This window comes from Sinohyriopsis cumingii, chromosome 8, assembly GCF_028554795.1.
Source record: "Sinohyriopsis cumingii isolate HCF-2022 chromosome 8, ASM2855479v2, whole genome shotgun sequence".
Taxonomy (NCBI): domain Eukaryota; kingdom Metazoa; phylum Mollusca; class Bivalvia; order Unionida; family Unionidae; genus Sinohyriopsis; species Sinohyriopsis cumingii.
The window spans coordinates 76,537,959-76,564,077 of record NC_142968.1 but is presented as its reverse complement, the minus strand read 5'-3'; the positions used below and the strand labels follow the sequence as shown (position 1 = coordinate 76,564,077).

The 26,119-nt window shown below is 33.5% G+C and overlaps 1 protein-coding gene across 2 annotated transcripts; it reads left to right on the top strand.

The window, feature by feature from the left end:
• Window positions 1-2,425: 2,425 nt before the first annotated feature.
• Window positions 2,426-24,033, top strand: LOC149793904 (neuropilin-1-like). 2 transcript variants are annotated; one of them, XM_089967850.1, is made up of 12 exons: window positions 2,426-2,832; window positions 11,648-11,835; window positions 12,930-13,094; window positions 14,354-14,501; window positions 15,183-15,311; window positions 16,522-16,878; window positions 18,337-18,408; window positions 19,094-19,432; window positions 21,422-21,475; window positions 21,904-21,991; window positions 22,355-22,713; window positions 23,657-24,033. In XM_089967850.1, exons 1-12 carry the CDS (start codon window positions 2,733-2,735, stop codon window positions 23,716-23,718), a joined length of 2,061 nt encoding a protein of 686 aa, XP_089823976.1. In that variant the 5' UTR covers window positions 2,426-2,732; the 3' UTR covers window positions 23,719-24,033. The 2 variants fall into 2 exon arrangements, with proteins under 2 accessions (XP_089823976.1, XP_089823977.1); XM_089967851.1 differs by lacking the exon at window positions 2,426-2,832 and adding an exon at window positions 6,764-6,900.
• The last annotated feature ends 2,086 nt before the right edge of the window (window positions 24,034-26,119 follow it).

Below are 26,119 nucleotides of genomic sequence, written 5' to 3'. Positions count from 1 at the left end.
TTGCCGCACAGCAACACTTACTGCCATGACAAGTATAGCTGGTTGCCCATGAACATACCTCGTTTGCAGTTTGTGATGATTCGATCGCATAAATCGAACATGCTTCTTTTATGGGCTTCCTTTTTGGTAACCAACCCAACTCCTCAAACACTTACCCACAAGGGCCAAAAACGAAAGGTTAGAAACAGAAACGATTTCGTGTAGGACTAAGAGAACAAAAAGAGGACATATTGAAGTGTGTCTAAAATTGTATCATCATCTTGTGTAAGGACTAATAGAAGAAGACTAATAGAACCAATGGAAATTTCCAAAATTACCATTACGTGTGGAAAGTTGCAGCGTCAAATTGGCAAGAACGATGTTCCAACTTAGAAACGTTTGTTTGAAAGATAAACACCATGGTCGCATAAGAAAAGTTTACAAAATTAAAAATGGACAGTGCGCACGATGAGTAAACTTATAATTATTCGTTTAAAACAACGATTTTTTTCTCAATACAAATATTTATGGCGGTAGCTTAAAAAGCTTTCAGAGAGGAAATATACATAGTTAATGAGTCATTAATTAAAGCAACAATTTCAGTATCATTTTTAGATGATATAAAAGCGAAGACCAAGCTAGATGTGTTAGATAAAGAGCAGTCATGACACTTGTGGGTTCCAAACATAAAATAATGCACAACATTGCTGACTAAGTATCTGAAGAAACGTCTTCTGGAAATTGAGTATAAGTAATGACTTGAATTTCAGTTGAATGCAACTAAAGTTAAGTGTCTGTGCACCAGATGAAAATATGTATAATCTGTACTGGGTTCAAGCAAAATTGTTAAAGTCAATGTTCTATGAAAACTACCTTGCAAACAGTTTACACCACCTTATTCAGTTTATGAAAAATCATGCAATTTTCTCTATACCCTCCAAGAACGTAAATGTTCCAGAAACGTTTTCATGAAGGTAATTAATCTGGTGTTAGTCACTTAATATATACTAATAACAGACAAGTATATCAGGCTGAATTTCCTTGTTAATTGCAGCGAGCCAGACTTGTGACTAGACGTGAGGAGTTAGTATCCTGCCCCGGACAGAATGGATAGGTGTGTCCCTAGCCAGATCATATGCTGATGTGCGAAACAGTCAATAAATACATTAGTCTGGGCTCGTTTGAAATATCAGAGACTGCTATAACATGTATTTTTCTCACAGTATGAAATACGGAAACTGCTTTAGTAGACGCGATATCGACACTTAAAATGTCGGTGATTATGGTGATAATGGAGTTAACTGATTCAAGAGATACTAATAATAACAATATTCTCAACTCGAATGCTCCTCCTCCATATCCTGCCTTTCAATGGATTGATACATATACATGCACAAGAAGCGATTATTACTTGTGGTTAAACTTATCGTTGTAGTTTGTTTTTACTTGCAATTCTCACAACTTTAACGTTAACCTTTAGTCAACTGTAATGTGGCAGAAGGATCGCGTCTTCTTTATGCGAAAAATTCCTATCTTTCTAGTTACGTTGCATCTACATTTTTGGTGTAAAATGTTTGCTTGCAGAGGAAACTGATAGAAATGGCACATACATATCGATGTTTATATCACATTCGGGCATTGTGTTCTGTACTTCGTCCCTCCAACTAGCCATACTTTTGTCACATATCATAAATAATTTGAAATACAATAAGTATTCGCATTTATAGTTCACATTAAAGCAATGCATAGTCTGTTCCTAAGATGAAACATTCTGACCAAAATATTTTGTACATAACCGCATTCGGCTGCTGTTACACGCCTTATATAAATATTGTTATCACGGTGTGCTACATGCGATCAAGACAGAAGTATTGTGCGAAATAGTTTCCTGTATGACTTTGTTATAAACCCTGTTAAAAGATTACACACACATATGCAAATAGTGCTGTACATAGTACTGAGGTCCATCCACCCACTTACCCTGTCATCCATCCATCTATGATTATATACTTACATGGGTGTGTGTACGTGTATACATACATACATTTATAAATAAAAGCATGCATATATACATACACTAACCTCATTATGTCTATCGTGCCAGTCACAAATATATACATATATGCGTACATAAAGTCCTACACGCAACAAATGTGTTTTATGCGTATATGCATTATATTAATTTGTGTTCTGTGAAAATCATCCAAGGAGGAAATATATGCCAATATCCATTGTTTTACAGTTTAAAAATAAATCAAAGGCAATGTTTGAAAAATATGTTTGGTATGCCAAGGTCTTGTATGATATGTAATATCAAACAGTGATATTTGTCTCAAATGGCAATGTTTAGATGCTGTTATATTTTAATGTGATGTTTAGCACATAAACAAGACTACAAGTCAAGTTGGCGGAAAGAGGGTTTATAATATGACGTATGGATAGATATAGGCTTCTTACACTGCATAGATCATCTCCCTTATCCAGTGCTAACTGTATTTAACACAGACTTTGATTGACTGTACTGATGCATATCAAGTTCAGTGATGAAGATACAAATGTTTTCACAAGACTTGCAGGGCTTGGCCTACATACATTTTCCCAAGAGAATATGGACTTTAAACTAATGAACAGGATATGTTTAACACTACAATATTCCACTCGTGTCAGGTGACGTCTCAACACTGTAAACAAAATTACACCAACAACGCCTTCCAACCAAGTTAAACTCAAGATTAGACTGAATTACATTGAACATGGGATTGCGATATATGGTGTCCGTCTTTCTTTATCTATGCGCGTTCCTCACCAGAAAGTGTAGTTCTCAAAATATTGCATCCGGGGAACCAGAACAAGGTAAATAACATCTCTTTTGGAATAAGTGCGTATCAGTTCTGTACTTATCTGTATTTATCCTTCAGTTTCATGTTTCTTTTTCACCACCACATTTTCAAAGTCCTCATTCCTTGTAAACTGTTTTAAAATAATTAGTTGCGAGCATACAAGTCGTGCGTTTCAAACAGACCGTGAGTTTTAAGTAGATGTGAGTTTCTGGAAAATGATGTTGCCTCAGAGAAAAATTATCGTTTCATAGCAAAAAGAGCGGTATCGACCATGAAACTATGTTAAGGAAAATTTACCATCAATGAATCAAACAAGATCAGGAGATGGTATCGAGTCTGTGTATTATTAGTTATTCGTAATCATTAGCATTGTATGGGTTAGTCGGCCTGCCTATTCCTTTCCATGTGTGTATACAGCGATCTATGTATGTATGTAGATAGGTAGGTAGGTAGGTAGGTAGGTAGATAGGTAGTTAGGTAGGTAGGTAGGTAGGTAGGTAGGTATGTATGTATGCATGTATGTATGTATGTATTTATGTATGTATGTATTTAGTGTCAGGTTCCATGTTCATAACTTGATTACTTAACAAACGATATTAGCAACTGCACGAGAGAACGGATCTGAATGATCAATCATAAACCGTACGAAATTCAAATATTGCTCATACATCAAATTTCGTATTTGTTCCAATGAAACACTCAGCCATGTGGGGACACGGAACACTAAGATCTGTTCGGACAGGTCATTATCTGTGTTATCCATTTGAATCGTGGTGTCTATCAGTTAGCCTTGATCCTGATCTACTAACTCATTATTGGACAGTAAAGGTGCGTAGTTAAATGTTATGAGCGCACTATACGGAGCTAAATACTATGTTTCTCGTGACGTCATTTATGGTTATTTCATTGTATTACCTTTCCGTCGCTTTTTTTTAATCATTTTGTTTGTATAGATTTCGTTATCTCATAGTGTCGGGGCTAATTTAATTTTCGATATGAAGACAATACATCATTATGTTACCATGCATTCTTCAAATGAGTTGATATATCGGAACGACATAATTAACATGCTTAAAATCTAACCTACAAGAATACATATAGGGTACCTTCTGGGATGGTCCGAGGGTGATGATCGAACATTCACCTTGCTACACATGAGCCCAAATCCCTGTTCACTGAGTAAAACAGTTTTAAAGAAGGATTAAAAAAAAAGATTAAAGAGCATTTCTAATAAGAACCTAATAGGACTTGGTATGAAACATCCACGTAGCTATATATGAAATATCAAACATTGCGATTAGCGAAATTAGCTGTTTTACTGAGTGTGTCTGCTAGACACGATTGCATAAAACACCGATTGAGTAGCATCATTTTTTGGTGATGTGTGCTTAGCCGTGAGGGAATAAGGGCTCGTGTGTGCAGACAAGGCGATGGGTGTCGTTTACCCGCGGACCAAGGTTCGAATCTCCGTATAGTACGAATTAAAAATTCTCGAATCGGAATGATAGTATTATTTGTGTTAAAATGTATGTATATACTACTCGCTATATACATTTTTCATTAAGAGAAAACAAGGTTTACCGAGTTTCCTTTTAATGAAAAATTTATACAGCGAGTGGCATATCACTGATACAGTACATATTATATATATATATATATATATATATATATATATATATATATATATATATATATATATATATAAATAATTTAAATCATTTACAAATACACATATTTGCTCTTTAAACGGAGTTAAGATATGCTCCGTGCAACTGTTTATTGACTGAGTGAATGAACTCCTCACATCCCCGCGAGTGCGTCCGCCACAAAATGTAATTCTATGCCTTGTATTGTTGTTCACAATCAGATGTGCAATTTTATAAGTTGATTGTTTTTCATTTTGAGTTCCTATTTTTATTTACATTGATAAATCAGTATAAGACAGACCTATTATTTAAACACGAATTGTTGTTTTTATGAAGAAAGTACAGCGCTACAAACACGTTAGCTTCTTGTATACGCTGAATTCTCAGCATTTAAGTACTGGCGTATGGAAATTAACGTGAAATAGAAACTAAGCAAAATGACGAACCAGTAATAGAAAATTAAAATATTTTAATATACTTACAGTTTATCTAAGTAATTATTTTGCTTTAATTAACATTACTACAGACCCTAAAATTTAATTTAAGAAATACTCTCTCTCTCTCTCTCTCTCTCTCTCTCTCTCTCTCTCTCTCTCTCCTTATGGTGGTTCGACGTTATTTTACCGTCATTCAAAGATCACAAACGGAAACCAAAATCACCAACGCTGGTATTTTCATGGAATTTTGCCTGGAGAGAGAGAGAGAGAGAGAGAGAGAGAAAGAGCGTGGGGTGCGTTTGGACAGTTTCATATTTTATTAGCAATAATCGACTTTTAGAATATTATAATAGGTTTAAGAAACAACAACAATGAAGCATTAAATACGTTACAGTATATGTGCCTCGTAACCGATAAATTTAACTTATAGTGTCGAGAGGTTATTGCAACTATGTATCATTGATATTATGAAATCTGTTGATAGATCACAAGGAAAGCGTACACATACCGTTACTAGGAAAGATATTCCTGTAGGTTACTTGGTGAAAGTTAAGTTTTATGGTTTTCATCAAGCCCAAATTGTTTTTCTCTCTCACGCCATATTTCTGCGTACTTTGCTCCTTGTGCATGATAGGAGAGAAGGGAACGGAACAAGAAAAAAGGATTGTGATGAAATTGTGTATCATGTTAAATTCATTTAGAAAACGGGAACTTTTGATACTTTTTGTCGTTATCTTGATACGTCATTAATGAATAATGAGAGTACATTCACCATTGATCTACAGACCTGCAGTTGACAAAATGTTTATATATTCGTATTAATGCGCCATCGGCAGATCACAGTTCGATACACTAATAGTGTTGGTATATATATTTGTTTCATATCAACACTTTAAAAGCCATGTTTTTTAGTGTATGTTATATATATATATATATATATATATATATATATATATATATATATATATATATATATATATATATATATATATATATATATATATATATATATATATATATGGGTGGGGGGCTCGTGAAATTACAAACACGGATATATACTGCCTCAAAGGATTAAATGACATATGTATGTGTGCATGTATGTATGTATGTATGTATGTATGTATGTATGCTATGGAGTATTTATTCACCTGTTGATGTGTATAGTTCACCTTAAAGTCAAATATAGTGTGTTCCTAAAGAGAAACCCACCTTTTTTAAATAAGTTCATTAACCTCTTGATTATATAATTACGTCCAGGAATGAACATACATACATACATACATACATACATACATACATACATACATACATACATACATACATATAAATTGATAATGTACCTATATATCAGATTAATTTCTATTTATTTTGTGAATGTCACTAAATCCTGAGGCGGTATACATTAGTATTTCTAATTTCAAAGTTGAAAATACGTCAAAGGTTTATTTTAAAATGTACGCTTTATATTTCACGTGCTTCTATTACATGTATTAGTTGATAGTAGCTTTAGTCCAACATTTCAGTTTATACCGATAAAGTGTATATATTTGTCGCAATTATTGATGATGATATGTTTGGTACATAAACAAGACAACAGGTCAAGTTGGCAGAATGAACGGATATAAAATGAAGTATATAAATATGTGAGCTTTAATTATAGCGATGGGTATAAAAGGGGGAGGGGTGCAAACACTGTTATGATATGAAAAAGACGGCATCTTGACGTAAGTACACATTCTCGCGAGAATATGGGTTTTAAAATATGAAACAGGATACGTGAAACACAAATGAAGCAATACTACTCTATTCCACTTAAGTCAAGTGACGAACATTGATAATCCGAAACAAAAATTAGAACACCGAAACCTTTCAACCCAATTAAAAAGATTAGACTCAATGCCATTAAACATGGGATTGTTCTATGAAGTATTGGTCTTTCTTATGTGTGTGCCTTCGTGACCAGAAAGTATAGTTCTCAGAACGTGGAACCAGAACAAGGTAAACAACATCTGCCTAGGAAAAAATGCATCTCATTTCTGTACGTATGCGTAAATCGCTCAGTTCTAAATCTTTCTTTATCTTTAAAACTGTTTCAATTACTTCACTGTTTGGCAGCTGTTTTAAAATTTCAGTTTTAGGCAGGTAGATTTTGAATTGTAATCAGGCATGCTGCAAGTTTTAAATAGAGTGAGTTTTAGAAAACAATTTGTCTTCAGATAAGCCATATGTTTTCGCGCAAAAAGCCGAGTAATATCATCTATCAATAGATACATACATACATACATACATACATACATACATACATACATACATAGATTGAGATATAAGGAGATTAAATCGAATCTGTTTATATATTAATTATACCATCTTGACTAGTCAGCCTCCTGCATCTCTGTCTATATGTATGAGTCTAGGAATGAAAATAATTTTATGTATGCAGGTATGTATATGTATGTATGTATGTATGTATGTATGTATGTATGTATGTATGTATGTATGTTTGTATGTATGTTGTTGTTGTTGTGGGGCTTAACGCCATATTTAAGAACACGATAGGCTATGCATGGCGGCCAGTATTAATGGTGGAGGAAGAACCCGGGAAAACCCCGGGAAGAACCACCGACCCACGAGAAGCTACTGGCAAGCTTTCTCATATACCCACGTTAGCCGAATCCTAGACTCGAACCCACGCAGACAGGGATGAGATGGCATTGATCCGTAACGGAGAGCGCTTTAGACTGTATGTATGTATGTATGCATGCATGCATGCATGGAGAGAGGGAGGGAGGGAGGAAAGGAAGGAGGGACGGACGGAGGGACGGAGGGAGGGATGTATGTATGTATGTATGTATGTATGTATGTAAGTACGGACGTATGTATGTATGTATGTAAGTACGGACGTATGTATGTATGTCTGTATGTCTGTCTGTCTGTATGTATGTATGTACAGACGTTCGTATGTATGTATGTATGTATGCATGTATGCATGCGGTATGTATGTATGTTTGCATGTATGTATATATGTACATGTCAGTCATTTATCGTATAGATGCAAATATTGCTCATATGTCAATATCCGTATTTGCTACCATAAAACACTCAGCCTTTTGCGGACACTGTACATCAAGAAGTGCCCTAGCATGACCCTCTGGCAGATTATTATCCATGAAGTCCCTTTCAATTGTGATGTCGATTGACCTTGATCCGGATATATTAATGCATTGTAGCACGGTAAATCAGGGTTTATTGTGAACTGTTATGAAAGCCGAAAAGAACAAAACTAAACAAGTTTAATAAAATTCAACCAATATTTTTTTCCCTAGAGCATAAAGTCAAAATTTAAAAAGAACTTACATTATCATGAATTAGATTCCAGTTATACCTAAATGTTATATCATAAGTCCAAACGTTAAGAGTGTATCGAACGATTTTCGATCTTGAATGTGTTGGTGTCCCAATTATATACATCTTTCACAATGTTATATTGCAAAATTTCCTTGACAGAATTCACAATAATCCCAAAATATTGATTTTGTCCGATTCCGCTAAATGAACACTTTGTAATTGCAATGCATAACCTAAATAAATAAATCATCCCAAATTATAACTGGTAACAACCTATGTCAGATTAACCATTCTATGAAAACTGTATGTCATCTTAATAGAAATTTCTATCAAATAAAAAAATCGTGTCTAGAATCTATTAACGTCACAATCAAAGCTGTATCTAGAACTCAAAGCAAGATAAATATTGTTTTAATATGGCATAGTTCATATAACCCCGCCTCCTATCCTCAATGACGTACAAAGTACAAACACACAGTACAAATTAAATATGGATAACAAGCATAATATAAATACATTCTTCATGATAATTTGCAGTTTAGGACGGACATTATTCTGTAAATTATCCTCAACGTTGTGTTCATTTTTTGTTTGACGTTATGCTTTTGATCTATTTATTTCTGGGCTTTTTAGCTGGTTTCGTTTCTGTTTTCTTTTGTGGGGGAAGGGATGGATAGATAAATTTCATTTTAAAATACAAGACCGTTTGCATCTATATGACAATCTGCGAACACCTTGCACTGTATTGGGGACATCTTGTCCTGTTTTCTAACAATAGTGTTACCGTCTCCTATGAGACAACATTTAACGCAACGAGTACATCTTATACTATTGTCAACATTCGAATATTAACACCTCTTGTAGAATTACCAAAGTGTTGCTATGAAACAACTTTAAGCTATAAAGGCAACGAGGATGCTCCAAAATCAACAACGTTTGTTTCAAAGAAAAACACCACTGGAACACCTATCAATTTCTCACATAAAAATATATCTTCCTTTAGTAGTACCATAACACAACCAAGTTATGAGATTTCCTGTATAATATTCTCGGCTCTTCATTAAAAATATACTACAGAGTGAATACGTTTTTTTCTGAAAATAAATAATGGCACATTGGCATCGCATGGGGTTGATTCCGGAGCTTTCAAGGAGGTGATACAAATGTGTCACGCGTCTAACGTAGATATAACAATCTCATTAGATGATGTGAATTTGTTTACATGTTTGAATGGAATAAAAGTGTAGTCAAAGCCACTTCCGTCAAGACGACTTGTGGTTTCTAAGCATAAAAAGTAAAACAACAATCATGAAGTAATTGTTTTGGATCACCCTTAATAATGTAAGACTTGAGATAATCTAAAATCAGTCATAAAAAGAAACGAGGAAATTACTGAAAGTATATGTTTCAGTTATTGATGAATATCTGATAGGCGCACTTATAAAGCACAAAGCCAACGTGCGAAGTATAACATATAATGAGAATAGTTTATACGGTTTCAAATCGATGAAAAGGAATCATGCTGACGGTATCTTTAATATTATCCAGAAACTACAGTTATTTACACCACGAACAATGCATATTTTAGAACATATTAACCGGAATAAAAAATAAAATCAAAAATGCCTTTTGACCGAATAGTTAACTGAACAACCCACCAGTACTTTACACATGAAAACTAGGAATAGATTCACAATCAAAAATGATATGTTCTTCATAACCCATGGCAAGCAGTCATTATCGACCATCAGCAATACGCACAACAGAACGATGGACACAACTGCATTTTGCTTGTGATATATGTCTTCTTAATATACCCTTGATTAGAAATAGTGAAAGTGAAAATAATAGATGACCGTCATAACTGCTTCACCAATAAAACTCTTCAAGAAAATGACAGAAAACGGATTGAAGTTTTACAAATCTATATTTATAGATAGAGAAACATATTAGCAATAGGAATAGCTCTGGTTGTAGCGATCGAGGAAGGAAATAGATCCACATTTAAATTCTAATAAATTGACACTTGGTGAATCAGAGAGAATTTTACAATAGAAATTAATATTGCTGAAAGATACCTGCCTAATTTTACGAGATATTCAAAATTAGACAAGTGATATTAGACGATCCGTCTGTTAACCTTAGGAGTATGTTTTCCTCCATATTTTTTGAGAGAAAAATAGCTTCCGCAAATACTCGGTCACGAATGCATTTTTCCTGGAAAATAGTTTTACCATCAGCAATTTAAACCTACCCATACCACTTTCAGTTTTCAGACCAAATATGAACAAAACAAAACAAGTTGAACTTATAAACAACTTGGCAAATGTTCACATGAATGCATAAACCCAAATTAGAGAGTTTAAAGAAATAGCAATACTACACAATGCAAAAGACTGTGCGAGGCAAAACATCACAGGAAGATACAATTACTGCGTGGAAACATGAAATTACACAAACACAATCTTCCCTCGAATAGGCGATGGAATAGGTTTTGTGCCACTTTACTCATTTTTGTTACAGTTAATACGTGCTATTCATGTTCTCTTCCACTAGACGAGAAAGTAATGCAAAGTTTAGAAACCGTTAAAGGCTTGCTCGTTGTGTTGTAGCACGCCTACACTGTAGTTAAAATATTTGGAAAACCGTACACATGTGCTTGTTTTCTTCATGAATTCATATAATATAATACAAATGTTTGCGACTAGTACAAGGTTTGACGACGTTGTCACATGTAAACACCTTTTTAGACTCCAATGGTCTCAAAAAATTATTTTTAAATTATCGTAAAATTGCATTCAGCTAATAATAATGAGGGTATATGGCCTAATAGGCAGACCAAATAAAAATCTTCTGTGAAATACATTCACTGACATTTATAAATGCAGGCTAGGTTAATATAGTAGATAGTATGGTATCAAAATGATGTTCTTCAAATGACTTACTTTTTAATATTTGTACCAGAAGACTAACACTAGTTACACACATTTATTATTGGTATTCGTGTTGTTTTTCACTTTTGTTTCTCCAAATGACTTTCAGAAAGTTGTTCTGCGTCTTTTATCGATATCAGTCTCTGATGTCCTGTAACGTTTTAGTCACCGCATCATCTATTACATATAGTTCGTGATAAGTCTTAAAGATTAAAGCTTCAGACACAATTAATGTGTGTGAGCATTCAATAAACTAATGAATGGAGAGAAAGTATACATATCTATGTATCTGTCTATCTACCTATGTATCTATCTTTCTATCTATCTATCTATATATATATATTGAATTTGGCAATCAGGACATTTCATTTGCTGGTTCTTCCGAATATCTAGAAGTTAATGGGAGTTTCTTCATGAAACTAATGAGAATCATTTGATTGTTTGTTTTTTTTTTTAAATAATAATAGGGTCGCAGATTTGCAACGTGTTTCTCGTATCCGGAAAATATGGTGTGCCTGACGATCACATTTCAGCTTCATCTATCTATACTGAAAGACATGCAGCTAAATATAGTCGATTGAATACTACATTTGTAGATGGGAAGAATATCGGTGCGTGGTCAGCCTATTACAGAGACATCCATCAGTATATAGAGGTAGCACTATTTTCAAATTATATCTTAGTTGTTAGAAATACGTTTGAAGATGGGTACCATTCTGGTACATTGGCAGCCATTTACTATATAGCATATTGAGGTAGCACAATATATATATATATATATATATATATATATATATATATATATATATATATATATATATATATATATATATATATATATATATATATATATATATATATATATATATATATATATGTGTGTATGTGTGTGTGTGTGTGTGTGTGTGTGTAGGTCTGTATATGTGTCTCTGTGTGTCTCATTGTGTCAGGTGTCCATGCGTCTGTGTGGGTGCGTGTCTGAAATAATCATAGGTTCAATCAAAAGGTTTCAACCTCATACTGGGTTCATCAGAAAATATTTCAATAATTTACCGTCGGCAAGTATATATATATATATATATATATATATATATATATATATATATATATATATATATATATATATATATATATATATATATATAGATATATAGATATATATATATATATGTGTGTGTGTGTGTGTGTGTGTGTGTATGCATGTGTGTATCTATGTAGGCATGTATGTATGTATGTATGTATGTATGTATGTATGTATGTATGTATGTATGTATGTGTATGTATGTATGTATGCATGTATGTATGTGTGTGTGTGTATGTGTGCATCTATGTAGGCATGTATGTATGTATGTATGTATGTTTGTTTGTATGTATGAGTGTGTGTGTGCGTGCGCGTATGCATGGATTAAGGTTTCACAACACATCGGCACAAAATAATACAGTTCTGAAAAGATAAATATAAAGTAATGCACAAAAACTTTAGGAATATAAACCTTCTTATTAGAAGCATGATATACAATACAATAAAATATAAATGAAACAATTACGTTATGTAAAAGATATATAAAATGTAAGATAAAGACAAGACTGATTAGAATTACTTTGCAATAACATAGGCATCACCAAAGATTTAGCTTTTGGAAGTGTGTAAGATTGGACATTATTCGGTTCAAGCAATTGTGCCACATTTCTAAGAAAAGGTGAGAGCTGAATTGACTTGATACCAACCGAATGCTTTTAATTTTATAGGTGGAACTGAATCGGATGAGTCTTATTAGAGCCGTAGTAACACAAGGTCGAAATGGAACTGGGGACACAACTGGATCAGATCAATTCGTTACAAGATTTAAAGTCTCTTACAGTACGGACAGGATTAAATGGAGGTTTGTCAAAGATATCAGTGGAAATCGAAAGGTAATTTCAGCCCAATGTTTTGCTTTGACTATTAGTACATAGGTTTTTTCCACAGGAATGTATCTTTTGGTCTATCTATCATTCGAATATTGGATTCTATATCAAAAGGAGGATTTATGTGTATATTTTTATTTGCTATTTTAGTAAACTGTAGTTTTGCCATTTTCAATGTTATATATTCCAACAAAAATATTCACATAATAAGGAAACACAACAGTAGCCAAAACTTTGGGATACATCGGTACACACATTGAGTTACATCGTTTGCAAGATTCAGACTTATGTTTGTTCCATCATTAATCTGTAATCTAGACCGTAAGATTTATTGTATGCATGTAAGAGTTTAACGTTGTTTTTTTCTGAGTTTATCGTGGTATAAACTGTCCGTTGCCGACTCACACGGCAAATAACGCCCGAAGGGCGTTATGTAAGCTGTGTGAGTCGGCAACTGACAGTTTATACCACGATAAACTCAGAAAAAACAACGTCAAACTCTTATTATTGAAATTTTAATTATTCGTTATGTTATTTTGTTTGCATCATTAAAAAAATAGAAATCTTAATTAAGCGTAGTAATACATGTTTGTGGTTTTTCTGTTACGTAGCTATTTATAGCACTTGGGATGTCCAGCTTGATCGCAATATGGTCATCGTAATACCAGTCCTTCAACCAATGGAAGCCAAATTTATTCAATTAATTTTTTTTTAAATGTAAGAATGTTGTTTTCCTTTAATGCTTGCTTCTTGTCTGCCTCCACTGGCAGTGTTTATCTTATGCTGTACACGTGACTCTATTTGTAGAAGTGGAAAAGTAGTTCTCCTTACAGTTCATATAGAAATGAACGCAATTCATTTTGATCACGTTGTAACATTGTGACCAATGGAAATGTTACTTTCCTTTACCAGCTACTGGCATTGCAATTTTGTATGTATGAATGCATGCACGCATGTATGTATGTATGTATGTATGTATGTATGTATGTATGTATGTATGTATGCATGTAAGTATGTATGTTTGTATGCTTGCATGCATGCATGTATCTATGTATGTATGTATGTATGTATGTATGTATGTATGTATGTATGTATGCATGTATGTTTGTACGTGCATTCATATACATGTATGTATGTATGTATGTATGTTTGTATGTATGTATGTATGGATGTATGTATGTATGTATGTATGTATGTATGTATGTATGCCGGATGATAGATAGGAGGCTACCTATGAACATAATTGTGTATAATTTTCCATGCAGTTGTTTCCGGGTAATACTGACCAAAACTCGATTTGGATCAACGATATTAAGTGTCCATTCGAAGCGCGATATATCCGGATTCATCCATGGGAGTTTCATAATCATCCTTCAATGAGATTTGATATTATCGGTTGTTTGTTGACCGAAGGTATTGTATCATTTTACGAAAATTTTAATTCCATACTAGCTCTGGCTTTTTAATGAAATATAAGTGGTTTTTGTTTATCAGTTATATTTGAGATACATGGAAAATTCTCTTCGTATCCGGCCTTTCCATAACCTCATATCGGGCCTTTCTGCGAACAGTAAAATACCATAAAATATTGCACGATAGATATTGGTATTACAAATCCGTACTTTCTCTAAAAATTCAGATACCTGCTAAATCACATTTCTCGCGATGTTTTGACTAATCACTGTGAACAATCAGGTGTCTTTGCTTTAGGTGCAGCATTGTTTGAGTGATACGGTTCAAGGAGTTCCTACATGGAGACAATACGTGATTCATTCGAATCGTTTTTGTTTGGCAGAAAGACATGTGATATTGTAATTGCTCAACAAGTATATATGCAATTGTCAAAGTGTGAACATTTTTGTAACTGACATGATGTGTAGGGTTGGAGACGTAGAAAATTTAAGAAAAGAACAACCTTTAATGAATTTAAATTTGTTTCATCATTAAATTGAAAATGGTGAACGCTATTTTAAATAGTATTTGTACAAATAAAGAATCGTTCCACATCCTAGTATTCTTGGCAACGACTCATTTTTAGAAAGTTTAAAATAGGAAAACCAACAAGAGATGCATATTTATTTATTTGCCATTCAGTGAACTCCACCACTGATTGTGGTTTTGAAAACGGATTGTGCGGCTGGACGCAGGAAACGAAAATGGGATTTTTGTCTTGGAAACGTGAAATACTTTCGATACAAAGAGAGTTCCCTGAGCCCTGTGCAGGTAAATTGCCGTATCGTGCTTGTCAAATTGTTAATAATGTCCTAGATATGATTCACAAGGAAAAGCTGAATTTATTCCAAATTTAAATACTCACCATATATATATATATATATATATATATATATATATATATATATATATATATATATATATATATATATATATATATATATAATATAATCTTTGTAAGATACATACATATTAAAAATTGTTGCAAACTCAACGCTTAATTTTGGATCTATTGTTTGTCCTGCCTTAGTTTTGTCTGTTTTTGACTCAGTGAGAGATTCAAGCACTTAGGCTTATTAAGGAAAAAAACCCACTAAACTAGTGTCGTAGTCCTCTATGTCACATGCTTACAGTCGCCTTACTTAATCCCTGATCCAAACGATCCCTTCAATATATATATATATATATATATATATATATATATATATATATATATATATATATATATATATATATATAAGCCTCCGTGGAGTTGGAAAATGCAACCTTGATTTGTATATTTTTCAAACAAATCGAAGACAGCGAAGCTAATATACATGATCTTGAAAGTCACAGGATACAAATAATCATTTCATTGTTCCTGTACACAAGCTTTTCAGGCAAAATACAGTCTACCCTTATATTATCGAAAAGTGAAATACGATCCTGAAGTAAATAGCATACTTACGAATGTGTATTCTTAGCTATCCTACTGTGACTATCATGCAGGTTCTTACTGAGGCATCAAGTTGTTTCGGCTTCTTAAAAATTTATTATTTATTTTGTAATGCCCAATTGAGGGGAAAAAGATAAAGAAAATTGAAAGGAAAAAATCCCAAAAGTTTACATTTTTAAAACAAAATAAAATAGAAGTCATAGTTTTCAAAATGTGCTGCTGTCCATAGATAAAGTTCACTCTGTACAATCGTCACTTATTAAATCACCTCTGCCAAATGACTATCCATGCATAAATTTTGTACATTTTCCCTACGCCAAACCGCTCGGCAGGTACATCTTAAGTTGCTATCTGCTAATATAACAAGCCACAAGAAACCTGAAAAAGATGTTCAAGACTACAGTAACAATGATACCTACATATATTATGAAAGTAGCAATTGTTTGCCGTTTTAGTCATATTTCTAATAATGAGTTGGAACATGATAATATGAAATAAGTTGGGTTTCGTGTTGCTGTTTTCCTTTTGATTCTGTTTTGCTTTAAGTGAACTGCACGATTTTTGCCCTGACTCCGACCTACGGGACAAACTCAGACATGACGTGGCAACCAGGAAATCTGATGATATTTATTCAGAGATCTTCTATGTCTCGTTGTCTTCGTGTCTTGGCTACTGCCACCACAACGGATGGCGCATACCTCAACCTAACGAGTCTTGGATGCGTAACACACGCTGCTGTAGGTAGGTCAGTTGTAGGCATTCTTAATGAGCATGAGTGGACACCCGTCGAAGTGGATGTGAGGAGCAATGATCATCATCTTATAATAAACGGTGGATGGGAAAATGGAAGAAAAGGGTTCCTAGCCATAGATAGCATATCTATGATAAACGGATATTGTCCAGGTATGCTATATATATATATATATATATATATATATATATATATATATATATATATATATATATATATATATATATATATATATATATATATATAAGTTAAGACTATGGTTTTAAAAATACGTTTCAGAAAAAAGCAAACTAAGTTCAGTTAAATATTGTCAAAGATAAACAAAAACTTTTAAGTTATATCACAGCTCAATATAACAGAGTTCCAAACGAATTCCAGATCTTCAATGTATTAATATACCAAAAGCCTTTAACTTAACGAAGTGACAACAATCTTGCTGTATCATAATGGCATTGTCCAATATGTCTTTGAATGCATTGACGATAACCTCAAAATAATGTTGACTCAAACAGTCACATGAGCACTTTGTAATTCCAATACAAAATTACATAAATAATTCCTCTTATATTGAATATAAACACAATATTAAATACTTCTGCAGGCTAAACATAAAATAGGATAAGTAATTTATTGCATGGTAATGTAGGATAGTGGCAGTGACATGGGCATGGCATAAATGGAAGCAACGTCGTTCAATACGTTAGTTTACTACGAATGGAAAAAAGTGTTACGTATGCAAAGAATGTGAAAAATGGTGCGTACAATGACCTCACGAAAACTACCAATCTTTTAGATTGGATTATTAACGGATCACAATTTTAAAACCTATTTGGAAACATTTATTCCAATTCACAGTACGTGCTCTCACGGTCAAGAAAGTTCGTATAATTAGGTCTCCTCACTTTACTTCGATTTATACATCAACTTAGTTAAAAAAGCGCTCATTTCAAATGAAATGGTCTAAATTATTACGAACACAAACGTTTGCACGTATTTCACGAATTTCGTATTCCACGCGTTTATAAATTGTAAAGATATTAAGCATAAATGCTAGAGTATACTTTTCAAGCCTAAAAATGCATTTTTCACTGTGTGATGTTTTGACCTGTTTTGTCATATAGTTCTACTGATTTCCAGATTTCATGCTTTTTTGACAGGATATTTGCATCAGGATGGGGTTAAATAAATTTCAATCTCTTTCGAGACCAGCATAGTACAATAACGTGATTGCAGAAGTTGGACCAGAAAGATTATCACTGTCGCAGCCAATCAATTATGAGAATAATGTAGAATGAGTTCATTGCTTATTTGGACCAATCAGATTCACAGAAAGTAATGTGTTATCGCACTGACACGTAAAAAATAATTTATGCAAAGTGTAACAACCGTATAGTAAAGTAATTTATCATAAGAGTGCCCTAACATACATAACGCAGTTGACATGTCATCAATGATTATTATTGGACAGTCATATTAGTTATTTTTGTACTCAGACGAGCGCGTTGACAATGATTGAGATTCTTAATACAAAACTTGGTCACTCGCGCGAATAAGGAAGTAGGAACCTCCTGTACATCCGTCTTATAAGGTTATTGCTGTATTTATTTCAGACTGCGATTTTAAAGATGACCTGTGCAACTGGAACAATACGGGTAGTGTCAACTGGAAATTGAGTACAGAAGGTAAGAGTATACCAACCTTCTCGTCCAATTATTATTACTGTTAATAGTAGTAGTAGTAGTAGTAGTTGTTGTTGTTGTTGTTGTTGTTGTTGTACTTAGACTTATTATGTCAATTGAAACTTACACTGTAAGAATCTTGAGAACAAACTTTCTAAAATGACAGTTGGTTGGGAGATCGATCTCTCTCTCTCTCTCTCTCTCCCCCACCCCCCATCTCTCTCTCTGCATTGTATTCCGATAAATCAAAAAGAAACAAAAAAATCGACATAAAACCTTTAGCTATCCTAACATAACAGTTGCCAAAACTTGTGAGAGGATGAGGCGGAAGTGTTGGACCTAATGTTCTTTCCTCCAAAATCTAACACCATGTAGTCTCTTGTCGAAGAGCTATCATGATTTTCAAGTCATTATTGCAAATGTATATTTAATGCTGATCGGATTATGTTATATATTTCAAATTACAAACGTATATAATACCGAAGCGTAGAATTATGCAGTCATTCCATTCATGAAATGTACATGAACTTTATCAATATCTTGTGGAATAAACATTAACCTACCGTTGCATAATAATACTTTGTCAAGCAAAGGAATTATAATTTTACAGAATTTGTTCAGAGAACATAATCTTTGAGTAACATTTCATTTATTCTATTTTGCTACTTTTTATATGCTATTGTTTCAGGATCGAGGAATTTCATCTCCGCCGAGGTTCTTCAAAAGGAAACAGATTCTGCAAGACTTATCGGACCAGTAATTAATGGTTCGGAGTCCAAGACAGGTCAAACGTGTCTTCGGTTTTCTTACAGCATTAGTGGTAGTCTCAGGAATAAGCTATCCGTATATCTGAATATAAATGGAACAAGAAACCTTTTGTGGAAGAACGCTGCTATTTTGCATGGATGGATCATGCAGTATGTAAATATTACGAGCGGTTATGATTTTCAGATAGAGTTTGAAGGTAAAATGGGATTCGGTTCATTGGATGTTGATGACGTTATAGTGCTGTACAGTCATTGTCCAGGTTAGTCTTTGGCTCCACACTTCATAAAGCATTGTTCGATATGTATGTTTGTATGTGTGTGTGTATGCATGCATGTATGTATACATGTATGTATGATGTATATATGTGTATGTATGTATGCATGGATGTATGCATGAAATTCTTTTTATGTCGATAAAGTTATTAATAAATGGATGGAGGTACAGAGCCAGGTCAAAAGTGAGTAACCACCAGACTAAGAAAAGTCGATATCGTTTAGTGAAAATGATTTCAAACGGTCACTGTATGTAGAAGATATACTCTGCAAGCTTGACGTTTTTATATGTGTAATATCTTGAATGTAGTTTCAAAATTTGCAAGTTATTATTTTTCTGGTAATCTAATCAAACCATGGCACCTCACGATAAGGAATGTCAGAAGTAATGCAGTTAATTAAGAATACTTTTAGCGATAGAAAGAAATATTTTAAACAAATCCAATGCTACCATCTAGCTTCGAAAAAGTTGTGAAAAATTTAATCCAACCGGGTTCAAATAAAACGATCAGTGAACGAAAGACCCAAACTGAATAAAGGAGTTGATCATGTAATTCCTCATCGCAGTGTTGGAAAATCGTAGACAACATTTGCATGACGTGATCATACCTTGTAATGAATGTTTCGTTGTTCATGTTTCTGAATGTACAGCCAACAGAAGAATAAATGAGTTTAGAATTCATGAGATGCATTGTAATTAAGCATATTTCGATAAATCAGAAGTAACGAAGTTAGGTATTTTACAGTTTAAGGAGAGTAATAGCTGCATAGATGAAAACTAATGAAAAAAATGTAAATTTTAGACACTGAACTAGAGTTAATCTGTGCAAAGACGACGAGTTTATGTTTGAAGATACCCCAATGAAGAATTGCAACCAAAGTGCTCAGTTCCTTCATATGTTCGCAATATTGTACGGTGCGTATTATTTGCATCACCTTATTTAATAAAAAATTTTAAAACATTTGCAAAAGAGTTTCTCAGTGGATAATGGCCCTTCCACGGGATAGTCATTTGGTCCACCTTTCTTTAAGGCCAAAGCAGTTGACAAAATTATAGAACGCTTAATACTTACTCGCGCCATCAAATAAATCGTATCTCAATATCATTGATACTACATTTCAAACAATTAGATTCAAGCTTGAGAATAACACGAAATCAAATACAGATCATATCACGGTAGTGTTATTCTTGACAATTGTCACTATCACAATCACTTTTTGGCAGGAGGAATATATGACTCCATCCTGATAGCATTTATTCGCTCTAATAGGAGCAAATGAATTATTAGACGTGTAAGTACCATTTCTGTCATATTTTGATGTAACTTTGCTTCTCACTTTTAACCCAGTACTGAAGTTCGATAGATACATGCATAGGTGCATGGTAGGTAGCTAGCAGTGAAGTGTGGTGTGTGAGTGATAATAGGTTGTAGGTAGACTAGTAGATAGGTAGGTGCCCACTTAGCTAGTTGGATAACTTGACAAAGAGAAAGACATTCAGACAGAAAGATAGACATAATGGATAGCAAGATACAGAGCTTGACAAATATTATCAACAGATAATATTTTCTTACGAAAAGTTCAGACTTATCTGTCCCAAAAGCTGCAAACACTGGTCGTATTTATTACTACAAAGTTAAAGTACGACCCTCAGTGCCAAGTAATAGCTAGCTGACACAGGGTTTCATAACAGCAAACGAATGGTCCATATACTTATAGTCACGGTTAAGGGTTTGTAATATTCAATATCTTGCCTTTTTTATTTCGTACTAAACAATTTTGGGATATTGTTACAAAGATATGTGCTTTTAGCATGGTATGTAAATACGTCACGTAATCGGAACTAATAATCAGTTTCATAGAGCTTGGAGGGGATATCCACGCAAAATCATTTGCAATTGCATCTTGTTGTCCTGCAAATATTGACAGCTGCCTAGATGTTCACAATAAACATTTAAGGATTTTAAATTTTACAGTGGTGCCCGTTTCAAACTTTCCGACAGATACACGTAGAAGTCGTAGGACAAACAGTGAGTTAATATTTTCATTTCACAGCACACACATAAGAAATCTGCTTACGATGTCCTATTTACATTTATCTTTCATCTTAACTATTTATACATCTGTCTCTACTGCTAATAATTTACGATGAATTAATTGTATAATGCTTGAAACATGGAAAGCGTCATGATATTAAATGCGTGTCGTCTTTTAAAATTTTTACTTTGTTTTATTGTGAAATATAATTTTTACTAAATGTATTATTTATTTATTTTTTGCTTCTTCTGTTACAAAATTTAAAACAGCAAATTTGACTATGTATGTATGTATGTATGTATGTATGTATGTATATGTATGCATGTAAGTATGTATATATATTTTTGATAACAGAGGTTATGGCATAAGTTTTTTTTCTTTCCATACGTTCCATTACAAACATCAATTATCAACAATCCAGATAATATTATGCAGATGTACACTGGTATAGGCGTCGGAGTCGTCGTTGCCATTGTTACATTAGCAATTGTCATGGTATATGTACTCAGGTAGGTCAGTTTTGCTTTTATGAATTTATCGTAGGCATTGAGCAATACCTTACTTCGGGTTTAAGTTTAATAAACAAAAACAAAACTCAAAACAAACATATTATAAATAATGTAACATAATCTGTATCAAGGGAGATAACAAATGCCTCTCATAGCATTTGAACACGTTTACTGGAAATATAAAAAGTAGATATACCCACTTTAATGTAATAATGTAGTATATTTTGGAGATTGCAATGCGTAGGAATGCATAAAATTAAAGAGACAGAGGTAGAGATCAGATGTTTGATTCTAATATGATCCCAATCATCTGCCTGAATAAGACTGAAGTCTTGTGTATTTAATATAGTTATATAATTATAGACGGAGAAAGCGTATAACAAATCCTAACATGGAAGAAATTCGACCAGACGATATAAGGAGAACTAAAAATGTGGCAGAAGTAGAATATGCCATCTTGATTAAGACGTATGTTACACCAAGTGCTAGGAAATTAAAAATGGATTCTGAAGCGATCTACGAAAACCAGTGCAAGCCAGAAATGTACCTGTCAACACAGGCAGATGATCAAACGTATGATCATGTTCCTCCAGACGAAAAGATACCAAATCTCAAGGATGAAACTTATGATCACGCAACGTTATGGCAAAAAGTAAGCAGTGAGGAAAATCATAACATATCTACGGTTCTTCCAAATCCCACAACTATTGACACGGAGGACGGTAAGATTATACCATAATGGATGATGTATCAATTAAAGTACAACAGTATTCCGAGTACTTTAATACACATTAAAGTATTGTTTTGTGTTAAGACGCGTTTGCTGAGATTAGATTTACTAGCAAAAGGTGTATACACCGACAAATACATACTAGTTAGAAATTCATATACTGATTCGAAAATGATTAATATTCACTGTTGATAAAAGATCACGTGCCTCTAGTAAAATTTCTGAAATATACATGATCGAAACATCATACGCAAACAGATTAGATTTCGAAGACGTTATAATGATATACGGCAATTTCTATTGGTGAATGACAATCCTTGTTTATATGCTCTTTAATTAGAATAGCAATAATTTGAAATTATTATTTGCTTCAAGATCCTAATGTTCTTTTTTCTTTTTGAAATAAATTATCTCCGCCAACATTTACTAAATTTAGCTCCACTTAAATTGTTTAGAAATAAATACAATTTACTTACAATCAGACAACATGTTCTGCATTAGAATGCCTTTCAACATAAAAATACAGGGTTTATGCTACTTTTGGTACGGATATTACGTAGCTTGTATTGACACTTGTGAATTTATTTATATATGATTTCTCTCTGCATCGTAGGATGGCAAGGTGAAAAATCATCTTATAAGCAAAGGAGTTTAAGCAAATATTAAACCATAATAACACGCAAACTCCTCTGCGTACTAACGTACTAAGTTAGTAAGTTAATAACAAGCAAACTAAGCAAGAAACCAAATCACTGACACATAGTGTCTGACTGACTCCCTAATTCAATAGCCAACTTAGAAGTAAGATATGCACGTTTTTCCAATTTATCACTTTAATATCGAGACTTAATCAACATTAATCAGAAGTGAACAAATAAATAATTAAGTTTTACCATCTTCCAGGTGAATTTAATGTGAAGTTCTCTTTGTTCCAGGTGATGCAGAGGATGACGTAACTTACAGCAATGTTACCATCGGTTTCAAATTGTCAACCTAGTATGTTCATCGTAGCATGTAGTTTTTCTACATTGCCCCATAACTAAAGAGCTGCATCTATGTTCTTCATAATAAAGTATTTACATCTAGTATGAAAAGATGTATCTCACTGTCGGCTACTAAACATATAACCGTAACATGATCTGTTCTAGCTATTTAAAGGAACATCTGTGCAACAATGCATCAAATAAATCTTGCCATGTCGATAAGCTTTTCACGCAATTTTATTTCCTCAATTCAGAATTACATCATCCATTCAACAATATTTCCTTTGTGATTTTATCCCCATTCTTAATAAAAATCATGTTGTTCTTTACTTTTTCTTATAGATCTAATGAGAATGTATTACCGATCATGCGGTAAGCATTTGAATATTATATGCGACAATTACAAATGCATGATGATGCACCCAATGCATTTAAAAGACGATAATGTTATATTTAAGCATTACGATTTTCACCATAGCCATGTACTATATACCTTGGGAACCGTAGCTTGTTATGCTTGATTAGGCGCACGTGATCGTTTTGGGATAATCTAGTCCATTCGGAATATTTTTTGAGTCATCACCATTCGTACCAAAAGCCGTGTGAAACCTAATATATGCCTTACAGCGTTTACCAAAGCAACATGGATGTACGTCCTTGACGGAAACCAAACAATCTCGCTTTCTTTGCATAGCTATTTGTACCGTAATAACACGCAAAACAGCTCTGGAACCTTAGTAACCTTTGTCTTTTTTGTCAATGTTCAAGTTCAGAAAGAAAACTGGCAAGTGCTGTGTCATTTTACACAGTTCAGCATGCTGATAAATGTGAATGTAACATCAAAGATGCATAGATTTAAAAATAGCAAACTAACATCTTCAAGCGAAACCGAAACAAAATTTCCAAACATCCATCACCCCGTTTTTTGATCATACTGTACAACTATGTGGAGAGAATCAGTCTTCACAAGAACATCCAATGATGCATGTCTAAATAGCACTAACTCTCAATAGGCTATGATAGTGGCCTATAGATACAAGTAAGTACAAGGCCCATGCTATATCAGTAACATATGCATACATGTATGTATATTTCTCACCCACGCGACAGAGAAATCTATCTGTTTTGCTAACCTTGCTTTTTCTATCTCAGTCTGGTTATCTCAGACCTGTCTTCTTAGGCACGGTGTGCATGCGCTAGGAAATACTTTTAAAAATAAACCCTTGATGTCTTCTGTTATGACGGAGATGTTATAAAATCCAACAAGAACAATACATACCAAAAAAGAAATACGCCAATAAAGTAATTTAAGGTCGCTCCAACATTGATAACACCATATAAAACATACCGACACACATAGTAATAGTTATTTGATACACCAGATACAGGGGCAATTCACATCACTGGCCACAGAATATCAAAATCTCTCAAGTGCAAAACTAAACACGTGTTATGTCAAACACCAAATATCCACCCCCATAATAATCATGTATAATAATGCGATTGAAAATGTAAAATCATGTACTTACCAGAGACGCTCATTCATCAGTCGACACGGTATTCAACAAAATGCGGGTATCATTTGCGCTAGTTATAGCATCGCCTGTCATATTTTGAAGGAGAGAAAATATAAATTTCACCGAAAGTCATGAATTAGAAATTTCCTGATGTCACTACACGCCTCGTTAGTACTGTATCCTGTAGGCATTTTTCATATTGTAGGCCTACTGCACAATATCGTACCGTTGCCTACCATAATCGTTTTCCAAATTAGAACTAATGAAAGTTAAAACTTGACCGTGTAAAAGATCTTAATTATTATTAGCAATTGCATATGACATCCATCGATTAAATATGATAATACAGAAACAATATCCGATGATTTTATATTTTTATTTTCTCATGGCTAGGACTTGTGTACTTAGGGTCGACAGGTCAATCCAGTACTCTGATTAATATATTCGTCTTGATGCTCAGTACATGTACATGTAGTTGAAAAACAAATGCACGTGGTTGGAGACGCAAGTTGCGTAATACTTCCAAAATATAACAATTATAACTGTTTTCTTTATTTAAAAAATTTCCTTTTCTAAAAGCGGCATATATAGCTAGATTCTACTTAGATAATTATTCAAATTTTCACAAAAGAGTACGAATATTGATAATCTTTATATAGAATGAGAAACAATAAGTGTACCTGATGAACACTGGGTTTTAAATATGCTAACTAAATTGTAAGGGTGCAGGGTTACTTTAATTTAGTTGGGACACATTTGGTGAAACAAATAATCTATGTTGGTGTTTGCACGCAGACAAAGAAATCCCAGTCGCGGAGTTAAAGTTCCAGGCAATGTTTTATGAACATTTTTAAATTCTTAACGATTACATTGGATACAATGAAACGCAGAAGTGAAA

Bases quoted from the DNA above. Each gene is read 5' to 3' on its own strand.
- LOC149793904 (XM_089967850.1), top strand. From the start codon at position 2,733: ATGGGATTGCGATATATGGTGTCCGTCTTTCTTTATCTATGCGCGTTC. The intron at 18,409-19,093 runs GTAAGAGTATAC...CTATTGTTTCAG, and splicing joins CTGGAAATTGAGTACAGAAG to GATCGAGGAATTTCATCTCC. The intron at 19,433-21,421 runs GTTAGTCTTTGG...TAAATTTTACAG, and splicing joins GCTGTACAGTCATTGTCCAG to TGGTGCCCGTTTCAAACTTT.